Source organism: Artemia franciscana, chromosome 5 (assembly GCF_032884065.1).
Source record: "Artemia franciscana chromosome 5, ASM3288406v1, whole genome shotgun sequence".
NCBI classification, from domain to species: domain Eukaryota; kingdom Metazoa; phylum Arthropoda; class Branchiopoda; order Anostraca; family Artemiidae; genus Artemia; species Artemia franciscana.
Genome location: NC_088867.1, coordinates 31,879,697 through 31,905,521, shown reverse-complemented (window position 1 = coordinate 31,905,521; position 25,825 = coordinate 31,879,697). Strand labels below are relative to the sequence as shown.

At 34.0% G+C, this 25,825-nt stretch overlaps 1 protein-coding gene across 10 annotated transcripts in view; it reads left to right on the top strand.

Moving 5' to 3' along the window:
- Nucleotides 1-25,825, top strand: part of LOC136027274 (uncharacterized) — a 65,897-nt gene that overhangs the window by 33,580 nt on the left and 6,492 nt on the right. For 2 of the 10 annotated variants that reach the window (XR_010617560.1, XM_065704360.1), the window contains exon 1: nucleotides 16,252-19,069. Coding sequence is in view for 9 of the 10 variants with exons in the window: in XM_065704360.1 (XP_065560432.1) it covers nucleotides 18,130-19,069 (940 nt within the window). In the remaining variant the exon portion in view is untranslated. The other 8 variants (XM_065704356.1, XM_065704355.1, XM_065704357.1 and 5 more) reach the window with 8 other exon arrangements.

Here is a 25,825-nt window from a genome sequence, read left to right as displayed (position 1 = left end):
CATTATTTTCGTGAGCTTTGTCCTTTTGAAGTTGGTCTTTTGGTCTTTTTCTCAGGCCCTTTATTAGGTGTGTTTGTTACTTAAAATTGGGATTTGCTCACCAGCACTGTGCACAATAGGTTTTTGAACTTCTTAAACTTTGTTTTCCTTATTCACTACACCACTCACAGATATTTTTGAACTACATTCAACTGAAGGAGGCTAAGGGAGCACCTGTTCAAAAGTAGGTTCACTCACTGTTGTCAAAGTTTATGACTGAGGTACATGACCATCCATTTTATTGACATTTACCTTTTGGCATTTGGCATGTTGCACTTTCACATTGTTTTGTACAACATGCACAGGTGAGACAACACAACTGGAGGATATTTATGTGAAATCTGCCAATTATTTGTGCTGAAACCGTTGAGTCTGAGATGGATGAATGGGAATTTGTGACATTGGACTTTGGTGTGAAGTCCCTACACTCAAAGTAACAGAGGCAGGAGATAGTGTCTAAGATCCTGGAGACTCATTGGGGCTTAAGACCTCATTTGCTGCATTATCTGAAAGGTCAAATTAGATAATTAAAAAAACGTCTGTTCTAACAAATCCAAAATGTTGCCAAGAAAATGCTGTCTTTTCTGTGAAAAATCAGTTTTTCATTTTCTATACTTTTTCAACACTAGAAGAAAAAACTGCATTTAAGCAGCATCAGATTAGGAATAGACCTTTAATATAAAACAAGACATGTTACTGATGGTTTTGACACAACTCGGCAAATTTTCTAAAATGAACAGAAAATAACATGTTACGAATTGTCCACATCCTTCTCTAGCTTCATTATATTTTCTGCACATATTGCCATATATTGATAGATCTATTTATCAAAAGGTGGTGATTTCGAAGAAGCCCTTGTAATCTAATATAAAATGAACAGCCAGAGATATCATAACTGAATAAAGCAAATCAACATTTTCAACAATTTCCAATCCACAAAAATTTTAAAAACGGAATACAGCATTGAAGGAAAAACTACACTAGCGTAAATAAAAGATTAATAGTCTAATTTCAAATTACTGTAGAAGATAGGTTACAGTATGCCACGGTTTCTTAGATCAAATTAAATAAAAAAAAACTAATCTTTTTAACTGAAAGTAAGGAGTGACATTAAAACTTAAAACGAACAGAAATTACTCCGTTTATGAAAGGGGCTGTTCCCTTCTCAACGCCCAGCACTCTACGCTAAAGTTTGACTCTTTCTCTCAGTTCTACTTTATTAATCATTAAAAAACTTGCAAAAATCTGTCTTCAATTGATCTGTCTTCTTGCAAAAAATACGAAATGCAACATTTTTGTAGATAGAAGCTTGATTTTTTTGCAATAGGGTTCTCTGATACGATGAATGCTATGGTGTGATTTCCATTAAGATTCTATGACTTTTAGGAGGCGTTTCCCCTTATTTTCCAAAATAAGGCAAATTTTCTCAGGCTCTTAACTTTTGATGGAAAGGACTAAATTTGTTGAAATATATTTAAAATCAGCACAAAAATCCGATTCCTTTGATGTATCTTTTAGTATCAAAATTCCAGTTGTTAGAGTTCCGTTTACTATTGTTCAGTACTACAGTTCGTTATCACGAACTGTTTGATTCGTACTGTTTGATTTTGAACTGTTGGTATTTCGCTGGAAAAAAAACGAAAAATAGACAAATTGTCCCCCGTCTCCCTGATTTGATACATCTTGTTCCCTCAACCCAACGCTTAAATTGGTTAAATTGGCGCCATTGGCTGTCATACAAGGAGTGTTTTTCATACAAGGATGGTTGTTCTACAAATGACTCTTTGTCCCAGTGACAACCATATTTTCAAAAGCCACTAATAGGCTATGGGTCATCATTATCGTCAAACAAAAATCTAAATTCTTGTTTGAATCGAGGTTTCCGAGTCTTATCGTCACAAAAAAAAGAACACACAAAAACGAAAAGAACACTTATAGACAATGACGTGCTTCAACAATTATCTCCTATATTATTAGTCAAATTATACAACTAAATTACATTTAACAGACTTAGAAATTAGATCTTACTGGGTAGAGGCAGGGTGACTGGTGACCAATTGTCAAAAGGAGTGGGCGGCGAGACATTAGGAAGTTGATTTGTAATGTGAGGTGGAAGAGCACCAGATATTGGCTACGCATACATTAAGCGTGTCTGAGACTGCACCATTGGCTGAATACTATTCTTTGATGGTGTTCCTCTTTGCATCATGTGATAGGAGGGCTGTGCCATTGGTGGCACAGCCACCAATGGCACAGTGGTTGTGGTTTTGAGCATTTCCGCCACCTACAAATATCAATTATATTGGAAACTATTTTCAAATAAATGTCTGCAAAGAATTATTTATTTATTAAAACCCGTTATAACAAAAAAGAAAAGACATATATTTGACAAACCCTTTATTTACAGAAGACAAAAACACAAGCAAGAATAATAAAATATCACCGTTGTTTTGAGAGGGCCTTTTTCAAATTAGTGTTTGCTTTGTTTCAATTTGTGCTTAGGAATATCGTTGGTATATTTTTTTTTACTATTTCTTTACTTTTGTGCACTAAGGATGGTCAAGCGAAAGGTCTCGACGGAAATGTCTGCAAATTCATCCTTCCTTTCTTCACTGGCTGTAATTATCCTCGTTTTTTCTTCTTCGAAAGTTTTCTCCATTTTGTCAAGAATAGCTAGAGAGGTCTTAGAAATTATTTATGATTGTAATACTAACGTCGATAGACTAGAGCCATCCCAGTCGACTGGATGCCACACAGAACTTACAATCCTATATCCTTCGGGATGAGGGTTCTATTCCCGGTACTGGTAATCTCAATTCCTGAAGTGTGACAGGTTGGTGTGACTAGGCAAGCCCAGCCTTCTAGGATGGGGAGGCAATGGACCTTTAAGGCTTAGGCCTTGATACAACTGAGTCTACTCCGCCACAAATAACGCAAAATAACGTCAAGAGGCATAAGAAAGTCTTCAAATGTCATTTTGTAATGAATAAATCATGTAACTGGACACAAACATATAGACAAACAATTAAATATGTGACTAACGGAATATATTTGCTGACAACTTGAATTTAACTATAGTTCTAGTTTTAGGTAGCGGCAGGCCAGAATGGATGGCCACAGGATTGGTAAGTGGTGAACATCAACACAAAACGTAAGTCTTAGAGATAATTAATTAATTTATCAAGTAACTTTGTGACTATGGGAATAAACTTCTTGGCAACTTGATTTCAATGTAATTATGGTTCTAGTTATATGCCGCATCAGGCAACACTGGTTGGCAATAAGAGGTGGTAAAAATCCAAATCACCAAATCTAAGTCTTGAAGATAATTAAATACCTAACAGAATTCATGCCAAAGGAATAGATTTGCAGACAACTTGATTTCAGTTTAACTTTGGTTCTAGTTAAATGTAGCATCAGGCCACTACACCCCCAGGCGAAACCTCCTCAGGCAACCCTCAGGCAAATAAACTTTATTTGCACTTATTACAACATTGAAAATAAAATGAAAATTACGGTAAAGTAAAATCTTTAACTGATGAGCTTTCAGGAATTAATATTATTATACACCAAACATTCTTTTAAATTTTATTAGTCAGTTGAAGACTGTTCAAGACATATATATTTTTCAGTATAGCCCCAATGACGCAGTAGGTTTTATATTTTTACAAACAGGTAAGGGGGCAGTAACTAAACTTTTATTTCTAGTGATTTTTGTTCTTTTTAAGCTTAATTTGCTTATTCAATACAAGTTTTACTCGTTTTAAGATTTATTTATTCACTTATACTAGCAGGCCCACCTGTTGTATATCTGTTTGCAATAATTGTTTATTTAATTTTCGTTCGTTTTGGGTTTTATTTATTCTTTAATAGTGAAAGTTTTTTTTTTTTCGCTTTAAGCTTGATTTGCTTATTCAATTTAAGTTTTACTCGTTTTAAGGTTTATCTATTCATTTACATGGTACCTGTTGCATGTTTGTTTGCTATGACTGTTTATTTAATTTCTGTTCGCTTTGGGGTTTCATTTAGTCTATAAAAGTAGTTTAAGGTTACTTCGAGTTTTAGTTATCACAGATTTTTTTTTCCGCTGATCTTAAGTTTAGTATGGCCTTTATTATTCTTTGAAAAACCCTTTTTTCCGGAAAACTTTTTTTTTTATTAATCTTGCAGAAAAATCGATCCGAAATAACATTCAACGCTGAAGACTGTTCCAATAAATAACGAGATGAGTAGATACAACAAGATATCTAGTGCAGACGCAACACAAGTAGAGGGACAGGAGAGACACCTGCTTCTGATGCAAAGGAGTGGCTGTACTACCCAGTAGGCTAGGCTAAAGTAAATACAATATAGGCCTAGTGAGGCATAAGTTATTCCATGTTCTACTTCTAATGGGCATCAAAGCAGCACCTTTATAGCTCAATAGATTAAATAATACACTGTAAGAAATAAGTTGCTCTGTGTTGTGGTGAGCCCTCCTGCTCTTCTGACCAGCCTTTGACAGTGGACAACAGATGAACATAACATAATATTCTCTGTCGAATAATGAGAACTAATGAGTTATACAAGATTTAAGTCGCCTGTTTCTTCACCATCAACAGTAATTGTAACGTTCAAAGAGCAAAATTTTATTTTCTTAGCAAAATCTTATTACAGATGCAATTTTCGAGAGAAAAAAAACGAATTTATTTTTTCGTAACTATTTTAACGGTGCAACTACTTTATCTGATGTAACGAGCGACAATGCAAGGGAAACTGTTAGGAGCCAATCGACATGCCAGAACTAAATGATGCATTTAATCAGCAAATGCCTGCTATATTCTTTATGACAGGCACATAAAATACAAGCATCTGGGTAAGTTTTCCACAATTAAACTTGGCCAAGACTGATAGATAAGTTTCACAGGATAAACTTTGATCTTGTTAAAAAAAAAATTTTTAATATAAGGATTATTGAGTTGTGGCGCAACACTACTGCTTTCTCAGCGTTTTTTTTCTTACGCAGTTAGCGGTCTGCAGCTAGAAATGATAAGAGATGCAAACTCGAAGTTTGCCCTAGGCACGAGAATCATGAAACGGGGCAGAAAAGTTTTTGTGAAGTTTGTAAATTTTCTAGTCGTTGTCAATAAAATATAAAACCGTTTTTCCCTGATAATGTTCATGGTGCAACAACATAATTATCCTAGTTGGGAGAGTAAACTGAAAAAAATTATATCGTACTGTTGCAAACATTATCTGTGAGAACGGGGGAACAAAACTTCGTATCTATTCCATTTCTTAGAAATAATTGTTCAAATGTTGATCTCGAATACTAAATTCCAACTTTTTGGGTTGTTTTCTAAAATTGTTTAGTTCAAATATATTAGTCATGTAGACAACTAAGAAATTATCTAGTTATATCCCCAGTTTTGGCTTAAATAGGAAAAAAACCTGTCAATTGTAAATTCTGAGATAGAAAATCAGTTTGGAAATACCAAAAAACAATTATATAGCCTCTTAGGGATTAGAAGCTATTCTGCTGTGTGAAGATGTATTTGTTCATGAATACAGCTATTACAAAATGAAAAACTATTAGCCTATGGCCATCTATCCACTAGTCACCAAATAGAATGGATATCAGTAGTTTTTTGTGGAGATGACATAAGTAGAGCCTTAAGAAATAAGTAGAGCGCTTACAGGCCAAAATTTCCAAAAAAGTTATGTAACCCTTGACCTCCCTTAATTTGGAGGATTATATTTGGCCTATATAGGAAAATTTCTATTATTGGATTTTCAGAGTCACTGATGGATAGGAGGCATAAATGGCATGGTTCTAGATGAGGCACTTTTTGTTACCTTAGAAATTCGTCGAGTCAGGTTAATGAAACATTTATTTACTCCAGAAAAAATTTTGTCAATCCACTATTTGCAATCTCTTCTTAAGTTTATTTTTAGAACTGAGGAGATAACATAGAAGACAGGTATATATCAAAGACAAAACATTTTACCTTTGACTTTTTAGTTTCCTTTTCTTTTAGATTAGATTTTGAAAACAAAATTCCTATAACCTTAGCAGGATTGTGAGCCGTATCGGTCCTTTGTACTAATTTCAGAAATAGCCTAGTTTTACAAATCTTTAAAAGACTTCATAAATGAGGATTGAGCTGAGGTATTAGGCCCAAAACATCTTCTGTGTTACTTATTTGAACTGTAGATCTATTTCTTAGGGTTTTAACTTTATAGCATAAGGATTTTCCATGACCAACAGAGGTCAGTTTCCTTTGCAAGGGGGGGGGATAGAGTTAGATAAAGTAACCGGAAAATCGTTTTGTCATAAAAAGTAAGAAAGGAGTGTTTTAAAAACAAAGGCTAAGAGCTCATATGACACCATCAGATTCAGCGTCTCAGAGAACCCTATTGTAGAAGTTTCAAGCTCCTATCTACAAAAATGTGGAATTTTGTATTTTTTGCCAGAAGACAAATCACGGGTGCGTGTTTATTTGTTTGTTTTTTTTTCCCAGGGGTCATCGTATCGACCAAGTGGTCCTAGAATGTTGCAAGAGGGCTCATTCTAACGGAAATGAAAAGTTCTAGTGCCCTTTTTAAGTGACCAAAAAAGTTGGAGGGCATCTAGGCCCCCTCCCACGCTCATTTTTTTCCTAAAGTCAACGGATCAAAATTTTATACGAATTAGGGGGGGGGGTCCCCCCCCCCTAATGACACGGGATCCGGTCGGGATTTAAAATAAGAGATCTGAGTTTCGAGGTACTTCTAAATATGAAATTTCATTAAGATACGATAACTCTTTCGTAAGTCAAAAATACCTCATTTTTTCTATTTTTTTTTTAATTAACCCTCCCCCCCAACTACACCAAAATTTGCCTTATTTAGGAAAATAGGGGGAAACACCCCCTAAAAGTCGTAGGATCTTAACGAAAATGACACCTTCAGATTCAGCGTCTCAGAGAACCCTACTGTAGAAGTTTCAAGCTCCTATCTACAAAAATGTGGAATTTTGTATTTTTTGCCCCCTCCCACGCTCATTTTTTTCCTAAAGTCAACGGATCAAAATTTTGAGATAGCCATTTTGTTCAGCATAGTCAAAAACCATAAAAACTATGTCTTTGGGATGACTTACTCCTCCACAGTCCCTGGGGGAGGGGCTACAAGTTACAAAATTTGACCAGTGCTTACATATAGTAATGGTTATTGGGAAGTGTGTAGGCGTTTTCAGTAGGATTTTTTGGTTGGGGGAGGGGTTGAGAATAGGGGGATAGGCTAGGGGAGCTTTCCATCGAGGAATTTGTCATGGTAGAAGAAAATTTCCATGAAGGGACCGCAGGATTTACTAGCATTATTAAAAAAAAAACAATGAAAAAAGAAATATGAAAACTTTTTTCAGCTGGAAGTAAAGAGCAGCATTAAAACTTAAAACGAACGGAAATTATTACCCATATGAGGAGCTCACCTCCTCCTAATACCCCGATCTTTACGCTAAAGTATTTTTAGTAATTTCAACTATTTATTTTACGGCTTTGGTGATTCAGGGGTCATTCTTAATGAATTGGGACAAAATCTAAGCTTTAGCGTAAAGAGCGAGGTACTGACGAGGGGGCGAACCCCCTCATATCTATCTATATATATAAAAATAAGTTGTCTGTCTGTGGATGTGTGGATGGATGTGTGGATGGATGTGTCAGGTGACGTCACCTGAAAAAACTGGATTAGGTGACGTCAAAACTGAAAAAACTAAAAAAAGGCAAAAACTACAAAAAAAACTAAAAACTAATAAAAAAAATAAAAAAGCTAAAAAACTAAAAAAACTATAAAGGTAAAAACCAATAAAAAACTAAAAAAAAAACTGAAAAAACTAAAAAAAGGCAAAAACTACAAAAAAAAACTAAAAACTAATAAAAAAAGTAAAAAAGCTAAAAAACTAAAAAAACTAAAAAAACTAAAAAAAGGTAAAAAACTAAAAAAAATAAAAAATAAAAAAAAACTAAAAAAAAGGAAAAAACTGAAAAATAAGCTAAAATAAAGGTAAAAACCAATAAAAAACTAAAAAAAAAAGGAAAACACTAATAAATGACGACACTCAAAGAGAAAGCGACCAGGACAAAAAACTAAAAAAAAAGGCAAAAACTACAAAAAAACTAAAAACTAATAAAAAAAATAAAAAAGCTAAAAAACTAAAAAAACTAAAAAAAGGTAAAAAACTAAAAAAACTAAAAACTAAAAAAAAACTAAAAAAGGTAAAAACTAAAAGAACTAAAAAAGAAAAAAATAAATGACGACACTCAAAGAGAAAGCGACCAGGACAAAAGGAATGTTCGATTAGCAATCAACAAAGCACCGGGACACAGGGAGTATAAATGACGACCAGGACACAAGTAAAAAAAAAAATTAACAAAACTAAAAAGAAGGTAAAAACTACAAAAAAACTAAAAAGAAAAAAAAACTAAAAACTAATAAAAAAACTAAAAAATCTAAAAATCTAAATAAACTAAAAAAGAAAAAAAAAGGAAAAAAATAAAGGAGAAAAACAAAACTAAAAAACGAATGTATATACAGACCGGTACACCGGGATACAAATGACGACCGGGACACAGGGAATATAAATAACGACCGGGACACAGGGACACAACTACAACGGGGACACCGGGGGAAACAGGGGGATATAAATGACGACCGGGACAAAAAAACTAAAAAGAAATAAAAACTAAAAACTAATAAAAAAAACTAAAAAATCTAAAAATCTAAATAAGCTAAAAAAGAAAAAAAAAGGAAAAAAATAAAGGAGAAAAACAAAACTAAAAAACGAATGTATATACAGACCGGGACACCGGGATACAAATGATGACCGGGACCCGGGACACAGGGAATATAAATGACGACCGGGACACAGGGACACAACTACAACGGGGACACCGGGGGAAACAGGGGGATAACCTGACAATCTATTTATATGCAAAGACAATGGGACAGCAAAGAATGTTGTATATTCGCAAGTTTTACGTAGTTAAAACCATATATATATATATATATCTATATTCACAGGTGGGACATAGGGACACAACTACAATGGCGCGTAACTATTATGGCGCGTAACGACTTACGCGCGCGGGGGGGCTTGGGGGGGGCGCGAAGCGCCCCCACCAACTAGGTGTTGGGGTGGCGCGAAGCGCCACCCCAACAGCTATATGTAATAAAAACATGAGAATACAAAACTACTTTACGTAAGCTAATTTATAAGTTACGTATATCTTTTACTAAAAAAAAGATTCGTAAAAAATTAAAAGTTCTAGTTGCCTTTATCTTAATTAACCAAAAAATCGAAGGGCAACTAGGCTTCCTCTCCCGCTCTTTTTTCTCAAAATCATTCAATCAAAATTATGAGAAAGTTCATTTAGCAAAAAAGTATCTAATATTAAACACATTGATAAATTAAATCTTGCGAAAATTTATAATAGCCTTGTTGTACCTCATCTCCTTTCTCTTTGTCCGGTTTGGCAGTTTTTTAGTGAACCTCAGAAACTATATGTTCGTAGAATATATTTTCGTTATGCTAAATTATTCCTCTGCGAAGAGCCAAAATCAAAACATGCATTGATTGAAAAACGTTCAGAAATTAAATAAAAAAAAAACAAGTTTTTTTAACTGAAAGTAAGGAGCAAAATTAAAACTTAAAACGAACAGAAATTACTTCGTATATGAAAGGGGCTGCTTCCTCACCAACATCCCGCTCTTTACGCTAAAGTTTTTTTCTGTTTTAAAAAGAAGAGTTGAGAGAAAGAGTCAAACTTTAGCGTCAAGAGCGGGATGTTGGTGAGGAAGCAGCCACTTTCATATACAAAGTAATTTCTGTTCGTTTTAAGTTTTAATTTTGCTCCTTAGTTTCAGTTAAAAAAACTTGTTTTTTTTTATTTAATACAAACAAAGGACATCCTCTCCATTCCAAGGAAAGTATCGCAAACGGAGGTTCGATATGGCAGAAAAGAAAGAGGAAGATCGAAAGAAGAGACACAAAAAGATGAATCTCCCTACAGGGATAGCTCAAGGTATTCAAGAAATAGGAGAGAAGACAGCTATGAGAGAACTAGGAAATATATGGCTCCAAAATCCTTCTGGAGGAGCTAACAGGTTTTATAACAATTTTCTGCTTTAGATGCTGATATGCTTTTTACAGGATTGCAGTTTGGAAAATTCTCGTTTTCTGAATATCAAAATTCCTTATTCCTTAAGCTAGTTATAATTTTTTTTTTTTTTTGTAAGTTAGTTTTTATATTATGCTTGTTTTTTTTTAAGATGATCTTTTTGCCTCAAAATTTGGATATATATAGAGAGAGAGAAAGAAAAAGAACATCTTTTCAGTTCTTTTTTGGCACAGAAAAAGGCAATTTTAGCAAAACCAGGCGGCATGAGCGAAGAGAGCCTCTTCGTGATGCCCCTGTTAGCTAAACAGATAATACTCGCTTCAAAGTAAGCGAGGGGGACTTGGAAGCTAGCTAAAACTATCAAAATATAAGGGAATCTAACCCTTCCACAACCTTTGGTCTTTATTTAAAAATCTTAATATTCTCTAAAATTGCATCCACTCAAATTCAACGGCCCTTTTGTTTGATCAATCTCCTTTAAGCATTAGGAGAAAAAGCAAAACTTAAAAAGGAGAATTGAGTAAGGGAGCCGTCCCCCTCATATGTAGAATAATTTCTGCTTGTTTTAAATTTTTAATACTGCTCCTTACTTTTATGTCAAAAAACTTTTTTATAATTTCTCACCCTTTGTTAAATCATGTCAAGAATTCCCTTTTCATTCTCCTGGGAACGTTTCCCCCCATGAACCCTTCCCCCCTAAAAACAAGTTCATTTCTCAATAACAAATACTATAGCCTATAGAAACTATGGGCAAATTACATAACTTACAGCCCTTTCCTCAGGGACTATTGGGGCCAATACCATACCAAAAGGTGTTATCCCAAATGCAAACTACGTTTCAAACTACGTAAAAATTGCGAATATACAACATTTTTGGCTTTCCCACTACTGGGAGCTTTCCGTTTCCAATTGCCAGCAATTGATCTGAAAATATTTGACCAGAGTCATCGTTTTGCAATCGGACACGCATATTTGTAGTTAATTTTAATATTTTTACGTGTGCCCATAAATTAGAATTTTTCAGGCAAGCATTCATTTCGTCTGCAGGAGTTAAACTACGTAAAAATTGCGAATATACAACATTCTTGGCTTTCCCATTGTCTGTGCATATACAAAGCCGTATGTACTAATAATGACGTCATATGCAAACGCTCTTTTTACAAACAAACAAACATGCATGCTTAACCGCTTCTTTTGGTTCCAAAACTGTGTCGATTGACTTGTAAAGGACTGCCTGGTCTCGAATCTTGGTCAAAACAATATTGTTGATTTCGTGGACGTCTATATTTTTGGGTGCGAGAATCGCTCTTTCACTTAGCCATTTATTATTTTTATAATTTTTTAGAATATTCGGAAATACTTTTTCAATCAATTCATTTTTGGACGTCACTAAATTACAGAAATCAGCAGGTAGTTGTATGCGTCCTGAAATTGAGTATCGTATCATAAATGTCTTTTTGTTCCGACGTTAACTTGGAAATGTTATTTTGTACATACGACAATAGATCACTCGTACTGTAACTTTGTTCACGATCCAATTCTATACATGTCGAAACAGCAGCGATACGGTTAGATGAAGGCATTCCCAAATCCTGAAGAGGTTTGTTTGCCATACGTACGCACAAATCTTCTGTAATAACTAAAGTGTAGTTATAAATTTCTGATGTAAAATCAAAAGTCATATCTGACGTCTCTAACTGTTTTCGATGGAGTATATCTACGGACATTTTTGACTTATATTTTCCCCATAACTCTGTAGGAGCTGATGGAGAGCAAGTTGTTAAAATGATGCCAAACAATGCACGAATTTCACTTGGGGTTGACGTTTCGCACGCGTCATTGATGCAGTTATCCCAGTGTTGGTCATTCTCCAATAAATTCAGAGCTTGGCATGCACTACGGTAAGTGTCATGTATTTCTACCCAAGCGTAACATTCTTCAGAAATTTATGAGTTGTGGAATAAAGAGTGACGATTTGAACAGACTAGCGTGGAAGAGAGGGCATTCAGATGTGATGTCTTTGGCGGGTTTTTGGTGTGATGAGCTGCCAGTGGCTGTTGCAGTAGTATAAAAGAATAAGGTCCATTGGCTTAGCCATATTTGTGGTATATAAGATAAAAAAAAGAATAAAGATAAGCCATTGGTGGCGCATTGGGTGTCGAAACATTTCAGCTGCTGGACCTTTTTTAGAGGGACAAATAGCAACAACTAAGTATATAGTAGCAACTATATATGGGCAAAGTTATTTTATACTAAAAATGGGAGTATATGCTCTTTCTAGTTTATATGCAATAATATTCCTGCCATGACGTTTTGATGCAATATAATTGTGGCTCAGAACTTTTAAAAATATATAGAACTTTTAAATATATATATATATATATATATATATATATATATATATATATATATATATATATATATATATATATATATATATATATATATATCTATATATATAAAAATAAGTTGTCTGTCTGTCTGTCTGTCTGTGGATCAGGTGACGTCATGTTTCTGTGTTGACTGACGTCATGTTTTCGACTGACGAAATTACAGACCGGGACATCGGGACACAAATGACGACCGGGACACCGGCACATCTTCTATATATATAAAAATAAGTTGTCTGTCTGTCTGTCTGTGGATCAGGTGACGTCATGTTTCTGTGTTGACTGACGTCATGAAATTAGTTGTCGTCATTTTTGCTTTGACGGTGACGTCATTCAAGATATTTAAGACATATGTTCACGTAGAAATCTATTAATGTTTAAGTTTACAATGACTGATGAACTTACCATGGCAACAGCCGATGAAGATGCTCAAAGAGTCTATGCCAAAAACTTGCTGCTGATAGAGAAAGTCAGAAAAGAAAGCGTGCCGAGGAATCACAAGAACAGCAAGAAAACAGGCTTGCAGCTGATAGAGAAAGTAAGAAAAGAAAGCGTGCCGAGAAGAACAGCAAGAAAACAGGCTTGCGGCTAAAGAACGCAAAACCGCGCAGTTAGATGAAAATCCACCTGGAAAGCGAGAGTCAAAACATATCAAAACTGAAAATGATAGCGATGATGATTGGGTTTGGGATTTTGACTTGGATAAGGTCATCAATGCCTACCAGATTTAAGTTAAAAAACAAAGGTTCGGCGATATGTACTTCATAGTGACGCTGAAAAATAAAGAAGAAAAAAAAAACTGAAAAAATGTAAAAAAAAACTAAAAAGAAAAAACACTCAAAGATAAATTACAGACCGGGACACAAATGACAACCGACACAGAGGGAATATAAATGACGACCAGGAACCCAAAGAAAAATTACAGACTGGGACACCCGGACACAAATCACGACCGGGAATATAAATGACGACCGGGAGGCTGGGACACAACTACAACGGGGACGCCGGGGGCACAGGCGGGATATATAATTGACGACCGAGACACAGGGATTGTTTGAATAGAAATTACAGACCGGGACACCGGGACACAAATGACGACCGGGACACTGGGACAGAGGGAATATAAATGACGACTGGGACACTCAAAGAGAAAATACAAACTGGGACACCAGGACACAAATGACGACCGGGACACAGGGAATATAAATGCTATTTATATGCACAGAATGTTGTACATTCGCATGTTTTACGTAGTTAAAAATATATATTTATATCTATCTCTATTCACAGGTGGGACACAGGGACACAGCTACAATGGCGCGTAACTAATATTGCGCGTAACGACTTAAGCGAGCGGGGGGGCTTTGGGGGGCGCGAAGCGCCCCACCAACTAGGTGTTGGGGTGGCGCGAAGTGCCACCCCAACAGCTAGTATATATATATATCTATATATATAAAAATAAGTTGTCTGTGTGTGGATCTGTGGATCAGGTGACGTCACCTGAAAAAACTGGATCAGGTGACGTCAAAACTGAAAAAACTAAAAAAAGGCAAAAACTACAAAAAAAACTAAAAACTAATAAAAAAAATAAAAAAGCTAAAAAACTAAAAAAACTAAAAAAAGGCAAAAACTACAAAAAAAACTAAAAACTAATAAAAAAGCTAAAAAACTAAAAAAACTAAAAAAAGGCAAAAACTACAAAAAAAACTAAAAACTAATAAAAAAAATAAAAAAGCTAAAAAACTAAAAAAACTAAAAAAACTAAAAAAAGGTAAAAAACTGAAAAAACTAAAAACTAAAAAAAACTAAAAAAAAAGGAAAAAACTGAAAAATAAGCTAAAATAAAGGTAAAAACCAATAAAAAACTAAAAAAAACTGAAAAAACTAAAAAAAGGCAAAAACTACAAAAAAAACTAAAAACTAATAAAAAAAAGTAAAAAGGCTAAAAAACTAAAAAAAACTAAAAAAACTAAAAAAAGGTAAAAAACTAAAAAAAATAAAAAATAAAAAAAAAACTAAAAAAAAGGAAAAAACTGAAAAATAAGCTAAAATAAAGGTAAAAACCAATAAAAAACTAAAAAGAAAAAAAGGAAAAAACTAAAAAAAATTTTCATCTAAAAAACTAAAAAAAACTAAAAAAGGTAAAAACTAAAAGAACTAAAAAAGAAAAAAATAAATGACGACACTCAAAGAGAAAGCGACCAGGACAAAAGGAATGTTCGATTAGCAATCAACAAAGCACCGGGACACAGGGAGTATAAATGACGACCAGGACATAAGTAAAAAAAAAAAACTAACAAAACTAAAAAGAAGGTAAAAACAACAAAAAACCTAAAAAGAAAAAAAACTAAAAACTAATAAAAAAACTAAAAAATCTAAATAAACTAAAAAAAAAAAAGGAAAAAAATAAAGGAGAAAAACAAAACTTAAAAAAAGGCAAAAACTACAAAAAAAACTAAAAACTAATAAAAAAAGTAAAAAAGCTAAAAAACTAAAAAAACTAAAAAAACTAAAAAAAGGTAAAAAACTAAAAAAACTAAAAAATAAAAAAAACTAAAAAAAAGGAAAAAACTGAAAAATAAGCTAAAATAAAGGTAAAAACCAATAAAAAACTAAAAAGAAAAAAAGGAAAAAACTAAAAAAAATTTTCATCTAAAAAACTAAAAAAAAACTAAAAAAGGTAAAAACTAAAAGAACTAAAAAAGAAAAAAATAAATGACGACACTCAAAGAGAAAGCAACCAGGACAAAAGGAATGTTCGATTAGCAATCAACAAAGCACCGGGACACAGGGAGTATAAATGACGACCAGGACATAAGTAAAAAAAAAAACTAACAAAACTAAAAAGAAGGTAAAAACTACAAAAAAACTAAAAAGAAAAAAAAAACTAAAAACTAATAAAAAAACTAAAAAATCTAAAAATCTAAATAAACTAAAAAAGAAAAAAAAAGGAAAAAAATAAAGGAGAAAAACAAAACTAAAAAACGAATGTATATACAGACCGGGACACCGGGATACAAATGACGACCGGGACACAGGGAATATAAATGACGACCGGGACACAGGGACACAACTACAACGGGGACACCGGGGGAAACAGGGGGATATAAATGACGACCGGGACACCGGGACAGGGAATGGTCGATTAGCAATCACCATCAACAAAGCTCAAGGGCAATCATTAGAATCATGAGGTATAGATCTGAATACAGATTGTTTTCCCATGGACCATTATATGTTGCATGTTCAAGAGTCCGTAAACCTGACAATCTATTTATATGCAAAGACAATGGGACAGCAAAGAATGTTGTATATTCGCAAGTTTTACGTAGTTAAAACCATATATATATATATATATATATATATATATATATATATATATATATATATATATATATATATATATATATATATATATATATATATATATATATATCTATATTCACAGGTGGGACATAGGGACACAACTACAATGGCGCGTAACTATTATGGCGCGTAACGACTTACGCGCGGGGGGGGCGCGAAGCGCCCCCACCAACTAGGTGTTGGGGTGGCGCGAAGCGCCACCCCAACAGCTAGTATATATATATATATATATATATATATATATATATATATATATATATATATATATATATATATATATATATATATATATATATATTTGCTGGCGTGCTTGTAGTAGTTAGCCATCAAGTTTTTACAATTAAATAGAGAAGTTCGGTTGCACTTTAAATTTCTTCAAAAGGATCAAGTAATTTAAAAGAATCTTGCCCATTTTGAATAACCTGGGAAAGGTTTTCATAAACCATAAATTGTAACTACAGTGTAAAAGAGCCATCATTCCACCTGCTCCATGTCTGCAACTCATAATAAATGCTCTTTAGGTGATTCAAAGAAATAACCATCAGTGTGATAACCTACCTCATTACGTTAGGAGAAAGTAAGCTCGGTTTGGCTAGTCATTAGATTCTGACTATAAAATAAAGGAATTTTCCTTTATTTGAAACAACATTTAGACCACGTTTTGTCTGTTTCTTGTAATAATATTGAACTGTATATTCGCCTCCTGTTTACATTAGTTAAGAAGCAAAAGACGAAATAGGGAATAATCGACAAGTATCTCCTCTGCTTCCTTTCGAAAAGAAAGATAATTTATTAATTTGAAATTTTGAATATTTTGAACATCTTTTTAATAGTTTCACTTCTGCTTTCAAAACATAATAAACTTATTTGTTAATTTTTCAGGCTAAAAGTAACAACTTGTGCTTATGGAGGGGACTGTAGAAAATCTTTCTGTTCAAACAAAATATTCAGTGGAAAATATACTACGGTATAAGGAAATAAAATAGTTCACATAAAATTCATCCTTTAAGCTCTAAATTAAAGGAAATGGGGAACTGAAAACAAAAGGATCTCCAGCGCTTTAATATAGGAAACTAATAGAATCATAATAATAGAATCACAGGCATCATAGCACTCCATAGTTAAATTGAAAATTGAATTTGTTTATAATCTTAGCACCAACAGTACACCCTTTCAGAGCAAATTCAAATTTATTCTTAAAAGCTCTCTGCGACACATTCGGTCTTTATATATTTGAAAACTATAAGTAATGGAAGTCGCTAGTCATAAGATGTTCTTGAGGCTTTTGCTTAATAACTCCTTAGAAATTCTTTCCTCAAGCATTTTCTCTGTGGTCACCAGTGGCGTTTTTACACATACAAGCTACTATGGCATTGTGTACTATGTGCTATATGTATGAATTCAGGAGAGCAAAAGCTAGAATAGAAACTTAAATTTGTTATTAAAATATTTGCTACTATTCATCTTATGAAAGTATGTATGGGTTGAAAATTATTTTTTGTTTGCCAAAAATTTAAAGAAAATTACATTATCAAATAAACTTACCGTGATATAAACTGAAACTTTAATTAGGAAAGCTTAAAAACTCATTAAGGAACAATTGATGCTGCCAATTATTTTTCTTTGGAAACAACTTGCATTTTAAGTTTGAACAGTGTCCTGTAGTCTTTTTGCTGTGAAACCCATCTTTTGTGTAAAGAAAGTCTTTTCCAGAGGTTTTGACCCTGTGTGGATCTGGAAGTATTTTCAAAAAGAATAGTTTAGTGCTATGAATCTTTGGTAAAAGTATGTTTTAATTCTATTCGTGTAATCTTATGACGGGTCCTCTTAGGCCATCACATCATTCCCCAAGTGTACTTCAGAAAGGGAAGCCAAATAGTGCTGTTCTTAACTATTGTTAATATGTCAAATCTCGAACCATTGGAAAATAATACAAAACCAGATTGTTTGTTTCGTGTAAATTTAAAAATAAAGACATTTGTTTTAGTTCGAAAGATGTTAAAGTAATCTCGCTGTTTTTCTATGGTACTGTGGTTTAAAACTATCTTGAATTTACTTTTTTTTTGTAGACGAGCTCCGTTCTTGGTCAATGCAGCTTTCTTTCAAGTTTTGGAAATTATTTCAAACTTCTTGGCCGACTTGGATTTCAGCTTCAAGAAAAGAATCGCCTTTTGCCATCACTTCAGCTTCTGCAAATTTTCATGTCTGTCGTCTTTCCACCTGCAATTTCCTTTTTAGTTTCAACACCAGTAGCCGAAAATGCTACTGAAGCTAAAGTTCGTTGGTCCGTCGTTGTGCAAAACTTTATATTTGGCAACCAGCTGTATGAAGACTGGAAAAAATTCCTTCATTCTATACCAGAAAAGAAGGAGGAAATCCCTCACTATCCTGACACTTTGAAAGCAATAATAGTTGCATGCAAAGAACAAATGTCTCATAATGAGAAGTGTCCACTTATTGTGAAACTGCTCGTTGAAGGATTTTTGCGTCGCTACAAGAAATCACAGACGGAAGCATTTATATTTATGGCTTTGCTATTGGCTATTTTGGGGATATACCCGGAAGCAAAAGATCAACCAGCTATAATAACAAAGACAAGTAGGCATTCAACTTCGCTTTCTGTTCAGGCGACTTCAAAGCCTGAAACTCAAGTTGAGGCTGTTTTAGGCATGTTGTCAATCTTAAAAGAGAAAGAATATAACCTGATGACTGATTTAAACGGATTATCCTTTATGAGCTGGCTTCAAAATTTAGTACAGTACCTTATAAAAGAATTCGGTAAAACTGTTCCCAAGGTTATGAAAGTTTGTGAAGTATTGATGAATATTAACCCAGTTTCTATACAGTATGTTCCTGGACCTATTATCAAATCTGTATTAAGTAGCCGAACTGATGTAACTAATAATGATTGTGATAGTCTTTTATCAGCAATTTTGACAGCTTTTGTGAAGCTCAGGGATGTGTCTAAATTTGTGCAGCTTCTTTTGCAAGCTTCAAACCTGTTAAAACTTGGATCAGACTTTGTGGGGAGGCCATTTTTGGAGTCTTTGGAGAATGTTGTGACTTTTGAGCTGATTTCTGCTCAGACTATCAAGTTATGGGAACTAATATTACAGGGCATTGAGAATGACTTTAAATCAGGTATTGTTTTTAATTTCTTTATTTATTATTATATTGAAAAGAATAGGGAGCTAAAGTAGCAAAATACCAAAACAAAAATAGCTTGTGTTTCACCTTTAGTGCAAAAACGAAATATACTGAAACCTATATATACTAAAATAACCTATGTCAATTTTTCTTTAGTTTTATGTTGTATTCTATTGTATGAGGAGTCATGACCATCAAGCTGTGGGAACTGATATTACATGGCTTTGAGACTTTTAAAAGTGCCAAAAATCGACAAACTATGCAAAAAAAATATATATAGAAATTTTGAAATTTAAAGGGGGAATACGTTTGTACTACTTGTACTTTTTTCTATCTGCTGTTTATATTTACGTTTATTGTTTATTTACTGTCTATCTGCTTATGTTTTTATTAGATATTATTCCCTACTGTGCCATATGGGGTGTGATTTGATTTTGTTTTATTTGATATTTGTACTTATTCAATTGATTTTTTGCTGTTTTGTCTTGATGATTGGCAAACATATAATTCATTCGAGTGCATACTTATTTTAGTATCAATGAAGAAAGAAGTTCTTTCCTCTTCAAATTTTTCTTCCATTAAAATTGCCTAAGCTTATTTATATATTTCCCATTCTTTATTTCCTTTTTCAGTATTTCCCTTCTAATGAACTGAAGATTCGTATTAGCACAATAAGTTAGCGGTATTGCTTCATAGAAAGGTCCAAGTACACATAAGACGGCTAAACTTATTGTTTATGCTACTGTAATTTCAAGATTTCAGATTCGATTTTGGACACTAGAGTGGCCAGGAATGCTCCTATTTATTTTAAAAGTAAAGGAGTCTATTTAAAGATGACATTTAAGAAGCGTAGCTGTTTCATTTGTAGTTTTACTGTTAATAGACTTCAGGATTAAAACCTGAGAGGGATACTAAAAGCGAAATCTGCAACTGGAGAATTTCGTAACACAAAGGGTGGATAGAATGATTTAGGAAAATAACTGATAAAATAGCGGACGATGTTTGAGGGAGAAAAGTAAAAAATTCGGTTAGGAATCAGGGGCAACGCACTGCTGTTGCCATGTGCCTCCCATGTTTTTCTCTATTACTCGTGTGGTTTTAGACAATAGGGAGAGGGCTCACTCGAACAAAAATCAAAGTTCTACTGACCTGTTCAGGGCTTAAAGTGGATGGGTGGCGACCAGCTCCCTCCCCTCCTGTACCCTTTTTTGCCCCTAAATACCGTCGTAACCTTCTGGGGTATTGGAAAGTCATTTTTTTCAGAATAGTGTAATAATCTAAAAAATATGTCTCTCGAGTCCATGTAATCCCACATTTCAAGGGGCATATTGCCCTACATTATATACAAATTAACTCTCCTTCGCAGATAGGTTACAGTAAAAAAGGTGGTCATGTTCGGCCCTGATTGCCCGATCAATTTGAAACTCTTAGGGGCAATTGAATAAACTAGGATTTTCCAGTGTTTCCTAAGGGCATTCTCGTGAAACGACTTGTATACCATAATAAATCAAATTGTGCCTATATAGATGCAAAAGTTCAGGTAAAACGTCTTTACACCATACTGCTGAAAAGGAAAAGCAACAATCTAGCGATTTGTATACTGATTTAATGATTTTTTTCAATAATCTAGTTAATTTTATTTTCACCGGTTCTTTTATTTTATTGGCAACGCTTATTACACCCAGGACACCCAGCAATTGGTAGAATTAGGCCTTTTTTTCGCGTCAACCAAAGAGACTGTTTGAGCTCAACCACTCGGTGTGGTTGAGCTCAACCACTGTTTTTGCGTGAAACAGTGACAAACCAGGTTGTCATGAAAAGTGTTTTTGCGTGAAACAATTGACTGGTTGAACTCTAATTTAACCAGAACTGTCATTGTTTTTAACCTTAGGGTTCTACCATTCATAATTGTTGGTTGAACTTTTCAGGCGTAGATTTTGAAAAGAAGAATTTGTAGGCTAAGCAAGAAATGTGTCCCTTCTGTTGTAAAGCATTTTGGATAGACACTAATCTAACCATGGGCGTATTGCTGTTGCAAATGGTTTTGCTTAAATGAGTTTTTGGAAAACAAATAGCAAATGTAAATTTGCTTTTTTTTATTATTTAAGACTAGAATATCACAAAGCTATGCAATCACATTGCTTGTTGTATCTTAAGTAAATACAATCCCTGATGGAGTTTAGTTGATACCTGTCTTAAAATTAATTTGTCTAAATAAAATATATTGTTTACGGGACAGTAGAGAAAATGGCAACAACCATGAATTGAGTTTTTTTTTCAATATTTCTTTTTTCAAATAATAGTTCTCTGGTCACATTTGTGCTCCTTGCTAAGTTGTTGGCACTCTGGTTTGGGAATCCTTTGTCCAACGGGTACAGGTTTAATTCCTGGCATTGCTAGTGTATTTGGTTTTTACGAGCTAAGCATTCACCATGCTAGTTTGATTCTTAAGTAAAGCAATCACTGCTGGAGCTTTGTTGACACCTGCCTTAAAATACCTTGTCTAAGTAAAATACAATGTGTATTGAAGATTAGTGAAAATGGCTGTAAATCCATCTTGTTTTTTTTTCAATATTTTTTTTTTTAGATAGTTGTTTTACTCTGGTCATAATAATGTTCTTGGCTAAGTGGAAATCACTCTTAGCAAGAAATCCTTTGTCCATGGAATAAATAAAAATATTTCTTTGAACAGGGACTTGGGGGAATACTCACTAAATTCTTTATACTCAAATTTAATTAAAAATGATCTAACAAAATATTTTACTAAACCAATTTATAATAGTACTGAACCAACTACGAAAAGGCCTTTGAGACAGGCTGCTAAACAAGCAAGATTAGCTTTAAGAAATTGCATCTAATCATTTTATTCTCTTTAGTTTGAATGAGTTTATATTTCTTCATTTCATTCTTTTCGCCAGTCCTGGTTGAACTTCGCTGAAGTAAGGATGCTAGGGCTATATTTAAAAAAAAAATATGTTTTAATAAGTGTTTTTAACTAATCAGTTTTAATTCTCACAATTTGATGTAAGTTCTTTTATATATATATATATAGTATTGTATTGTGCTGAAGACGGCCCATGGACATAGGGCCGAAATATCTACATAAATAATTTCCATTGTCTTGAAAAAAACTTTCCCTATTGTTTCTACGTTGTATTTGTTTGTTATGGAAAGGCAGTGTGGTCTTCGTCGCTATTTTCGTTTTTTCTTCAATTATTTTTTCGTAGGACAAAACAAGTAAGAAAAATCCATATAGGGATAAAGCATTTCAAAGACACCATTCTTCTTTATAAATTGAATACAAAGTCTATCAGCACATATAAATAGATCAGAATTAAAAGTGCAAAGAATCGAGGATGCAGTGCCACGACATATCTCTAAGGCTTAGACTCTCCTGAAGTACAGGTTACTAAAATTTCCTGAGAAGAAACCTAGATTCAACAAATATTCCTTCTTTTCCCACTTGAAATAGAATGAAAAAAACTTGAAAGATTAATTTCAATTGATTCTCGAACCACCTGTTTTATTCCCAAATCATTACTAATGAGTGAAGAGTTTTCAAAAAGTATCATGTGGGACGGATTATTAAATATGTGCCAACCTAGAGCAGAATCAAAGGAGTTGTTGGAACCATTTGAAATTAAGGCCTTACCTATGTCATTTTTATGCTGTTGTAACCTTTTGTCTAGATTCTGATGGGTCCTGCAGACATAGTATTTTCCGCAATCACAGGGTATTTGATAGACCCCTCTTTGGCGAGTAACTGGGGTCTTATCTTTACCCGAATTTAAGAAATTGAATTTAAGAATGTTGGCTTCAAACAGCTTTGCGCTGCAGTGAGTCGTTAGTAGTAGTAGTAGTAGTAGCGGCAGTAGTTATTTTAGTAGTTCGTTATCACGAACTACTCGATCTTAAATGTTCATAAAAAATTCCTTTAATTTAATGTACAATTTAATGTACATACTACAAAAATGTGGAATTTCGTCGTTTTGGCTTGAAGGTGGAACGGGGATCTTAGTTTTTTCTTTATTTTTTCACCAGGAGGATTGTTTTTAACAGTTAAGTGACCACATAGATTAAAGGGAAAATAGTCCCCCCCCCCCTCCCATGACCATTTTCTCCCAAAGAAATCCGATTACAACTTTTGGACAACCTTTCGACTAGATATTTTCCAACATTTATTAAGTATACCCCTAGTATACTTAGTGGTGACATGACCCCTCAGAGTCTCGGGGGGTCAGGTTTGTGTCAAGGAGATATCTGGTGGAAGGGGTTCCTTACGAAATAAATTTGTTGGGGGGAGGGGGGTTAAAAATCTTTAAGCTACATAAAAAATTTGTCTATATTCATTTATGTTACATTTTTTCGAGTCAGACAAATTTTTGGAGGGGTGCAAACCCCCTAACCACCCCTGGATACGGCCTTGCGTAGGGGACAGGCTGTAAGTTATGAAATTTGCTCAGTGCTCACTAATAATATCTGTTAATGGGGAATATACGGGAGCTTCTTGTGAAGGGGGGATTATCTCCTCGGAGGAAGGTGTCTCACGGGAGAACAATATTTTTACAGGGAATTTTCCAACAGAAACCTTACACGGCGAAGGATTGGATTTCCTGGAATGATTTGAAAAATAGTCAGTAATCAAACAAAACATGCTTTTTCAACTGAAAGTAAGGATCAAAAATCAAACAGTGTGTTGTAACGAACTATAACAGGGAGTGAGTTGGCTTAATAGTTAACAAAACTCTAAAAACCGGATTTCGGATACCAATAAAAATTTACATTATTTCCGTAAAAAGGGGGAAACATCCCCTTAATGTCATTGAATCTTGACGAAAATCACAACGTCAAGTTCAACGTTTTAGAGAACCCTACTGTAGAAGTAGCTCCTATCTGCAAAAATATGTAGTTCAGTATTTTTTACCAGAAGAAAGATCACTTGTTTATCTGTTTATTTTGTTGTTTTTCCCAGGGGTGACCGTATCAATCCAGTGGTCTTAGAATGTCGTACGTAGGCTCTTTCTAATGGAAATTAGACGTTCTATTGCTTTTTTAAGTGACAAAAAAATTGGAAGGCACCTAGGCCCCCTCCCACGCTCATTTTTCACAAAGTCATCGGATCAAAATTTCAAGATAGCCATTTTGCTTAGCATTGCCAAAAAGCATCGTCAAAGACTATGTCTTTGACGACGCTTTTTCCCTACAGTCCCCAGAGGAAGGGCTGCAAGTTATGAACTTTGCCCATTGTTTACAGATAGTATTGGTTATTGGGAAGTATACAGACATTTTCAGGGGTATTTTTTCTGGTGGTGGGGGGGGGGGTCACGTGAGAATATCTTTCCATGGTAGAATCCATTATGGGAGAAGAGAATTTCTAAGAACGGGGTTCTGGATTTTTCAGCAATATTTAAAAAGCAATGAAAAATTATATAAAATAAACCAGTCTTTCAACTGAAAGTGAGGAGGAACATCAAAACCTAAAACGAAGAGTAATTGTTATTTATATGGGGGGGGGGGCTCGTCCACTCCTCAGTACTTCACTCTTTACGCTAAAATATTTTAGTGGTTTCAAAAGAGCTAGATATTGTAATTAAAAGGTCATTGTGATTCAGGGTCATTCTTTATGCCTCAATATCTTGCTCTTTACGCTAAAGTGGTTTTAGCCATTTCAAAAGAGCCATTTATTCTAGAGAACGAAGTATTGACGAGGGGGTGAACCCCCTCATATACGTAATAGAAATATACGAATATAAATGTTCGTTTTGTAAGTCGATTTTTAAGTTACGTTAAAGTTACGTTTAAGTTACGATTTTTACGTAGTGTTCTTTTTAAGTGACCAAAAAAATTGGAGGACAAATAGGCCCCCTCCTGCACCTCTTTTTTCGAAACCGTCCGATCAAAACTTCCGTAAGAACGCCGATTTTCCAAAAAAAAGTAAAATTAATATGCAAATTTGTTTTCAGTTATTCATGTATTTTGAGCCGAAATCAAAACCTGCATAAATTAAAAAATGTTCAGAAATTATATAAAAAAAACAAGTTTTTTAACTGGAGGTAAGGAGCCACATTAAAACTTAAGACTAACAGAAATTAGTGTGTAAATGAAAGGGCTTGTCTCCTCCTCAATGTCTCGCTCTTTACGTTGAAGTTTGACTCTTTCTCACAACGCTACTATTTGAAACGATATAACATTTTGGTGTAAAGAGCGGGGCATTGAGGAGAGGACAGTCCCTTTCATAAACAGAATAATTCTGCTCGTATTAAGTTTTAATGTCGCTCCTTACTTTCAGTTAAAACAAAAACTTGCTTTTTTTTATTTAATTAAATCAGAAGCGAACAGAAACCATTCCGCTTATGAGTAGGGTAGGGGGCACATCTTTCCTTCAACCTTCACTTTTTATGCGAAGGTTGACTTTTACGCCAATGATTGACTTTTTGCAACAATCTTTTTAAATAAAAATGGAGCTATTTTGTTATATTTTTTAAAATTTAAGCACAAGTTTTTTAAAAATTTTGTCTTTCCAAAGGTGCCTTCTTTGAATAAAGAAATATTCTAACAGTTACTTTTTTCCAAAAAAATCAAGATCAAATGATTTATATCTTACACTGATTTCATACATGTAAAGTTCATTAAGTTTAAAGTTTTCCATTAATAGCTGTGAGCCTGGGTAAAATTTACCTAGTTTTTTTAAAAGTGATGACCACACTATCAGATTCAGCCTATTTAAAAACCCCAATGTAGATGTTTCAA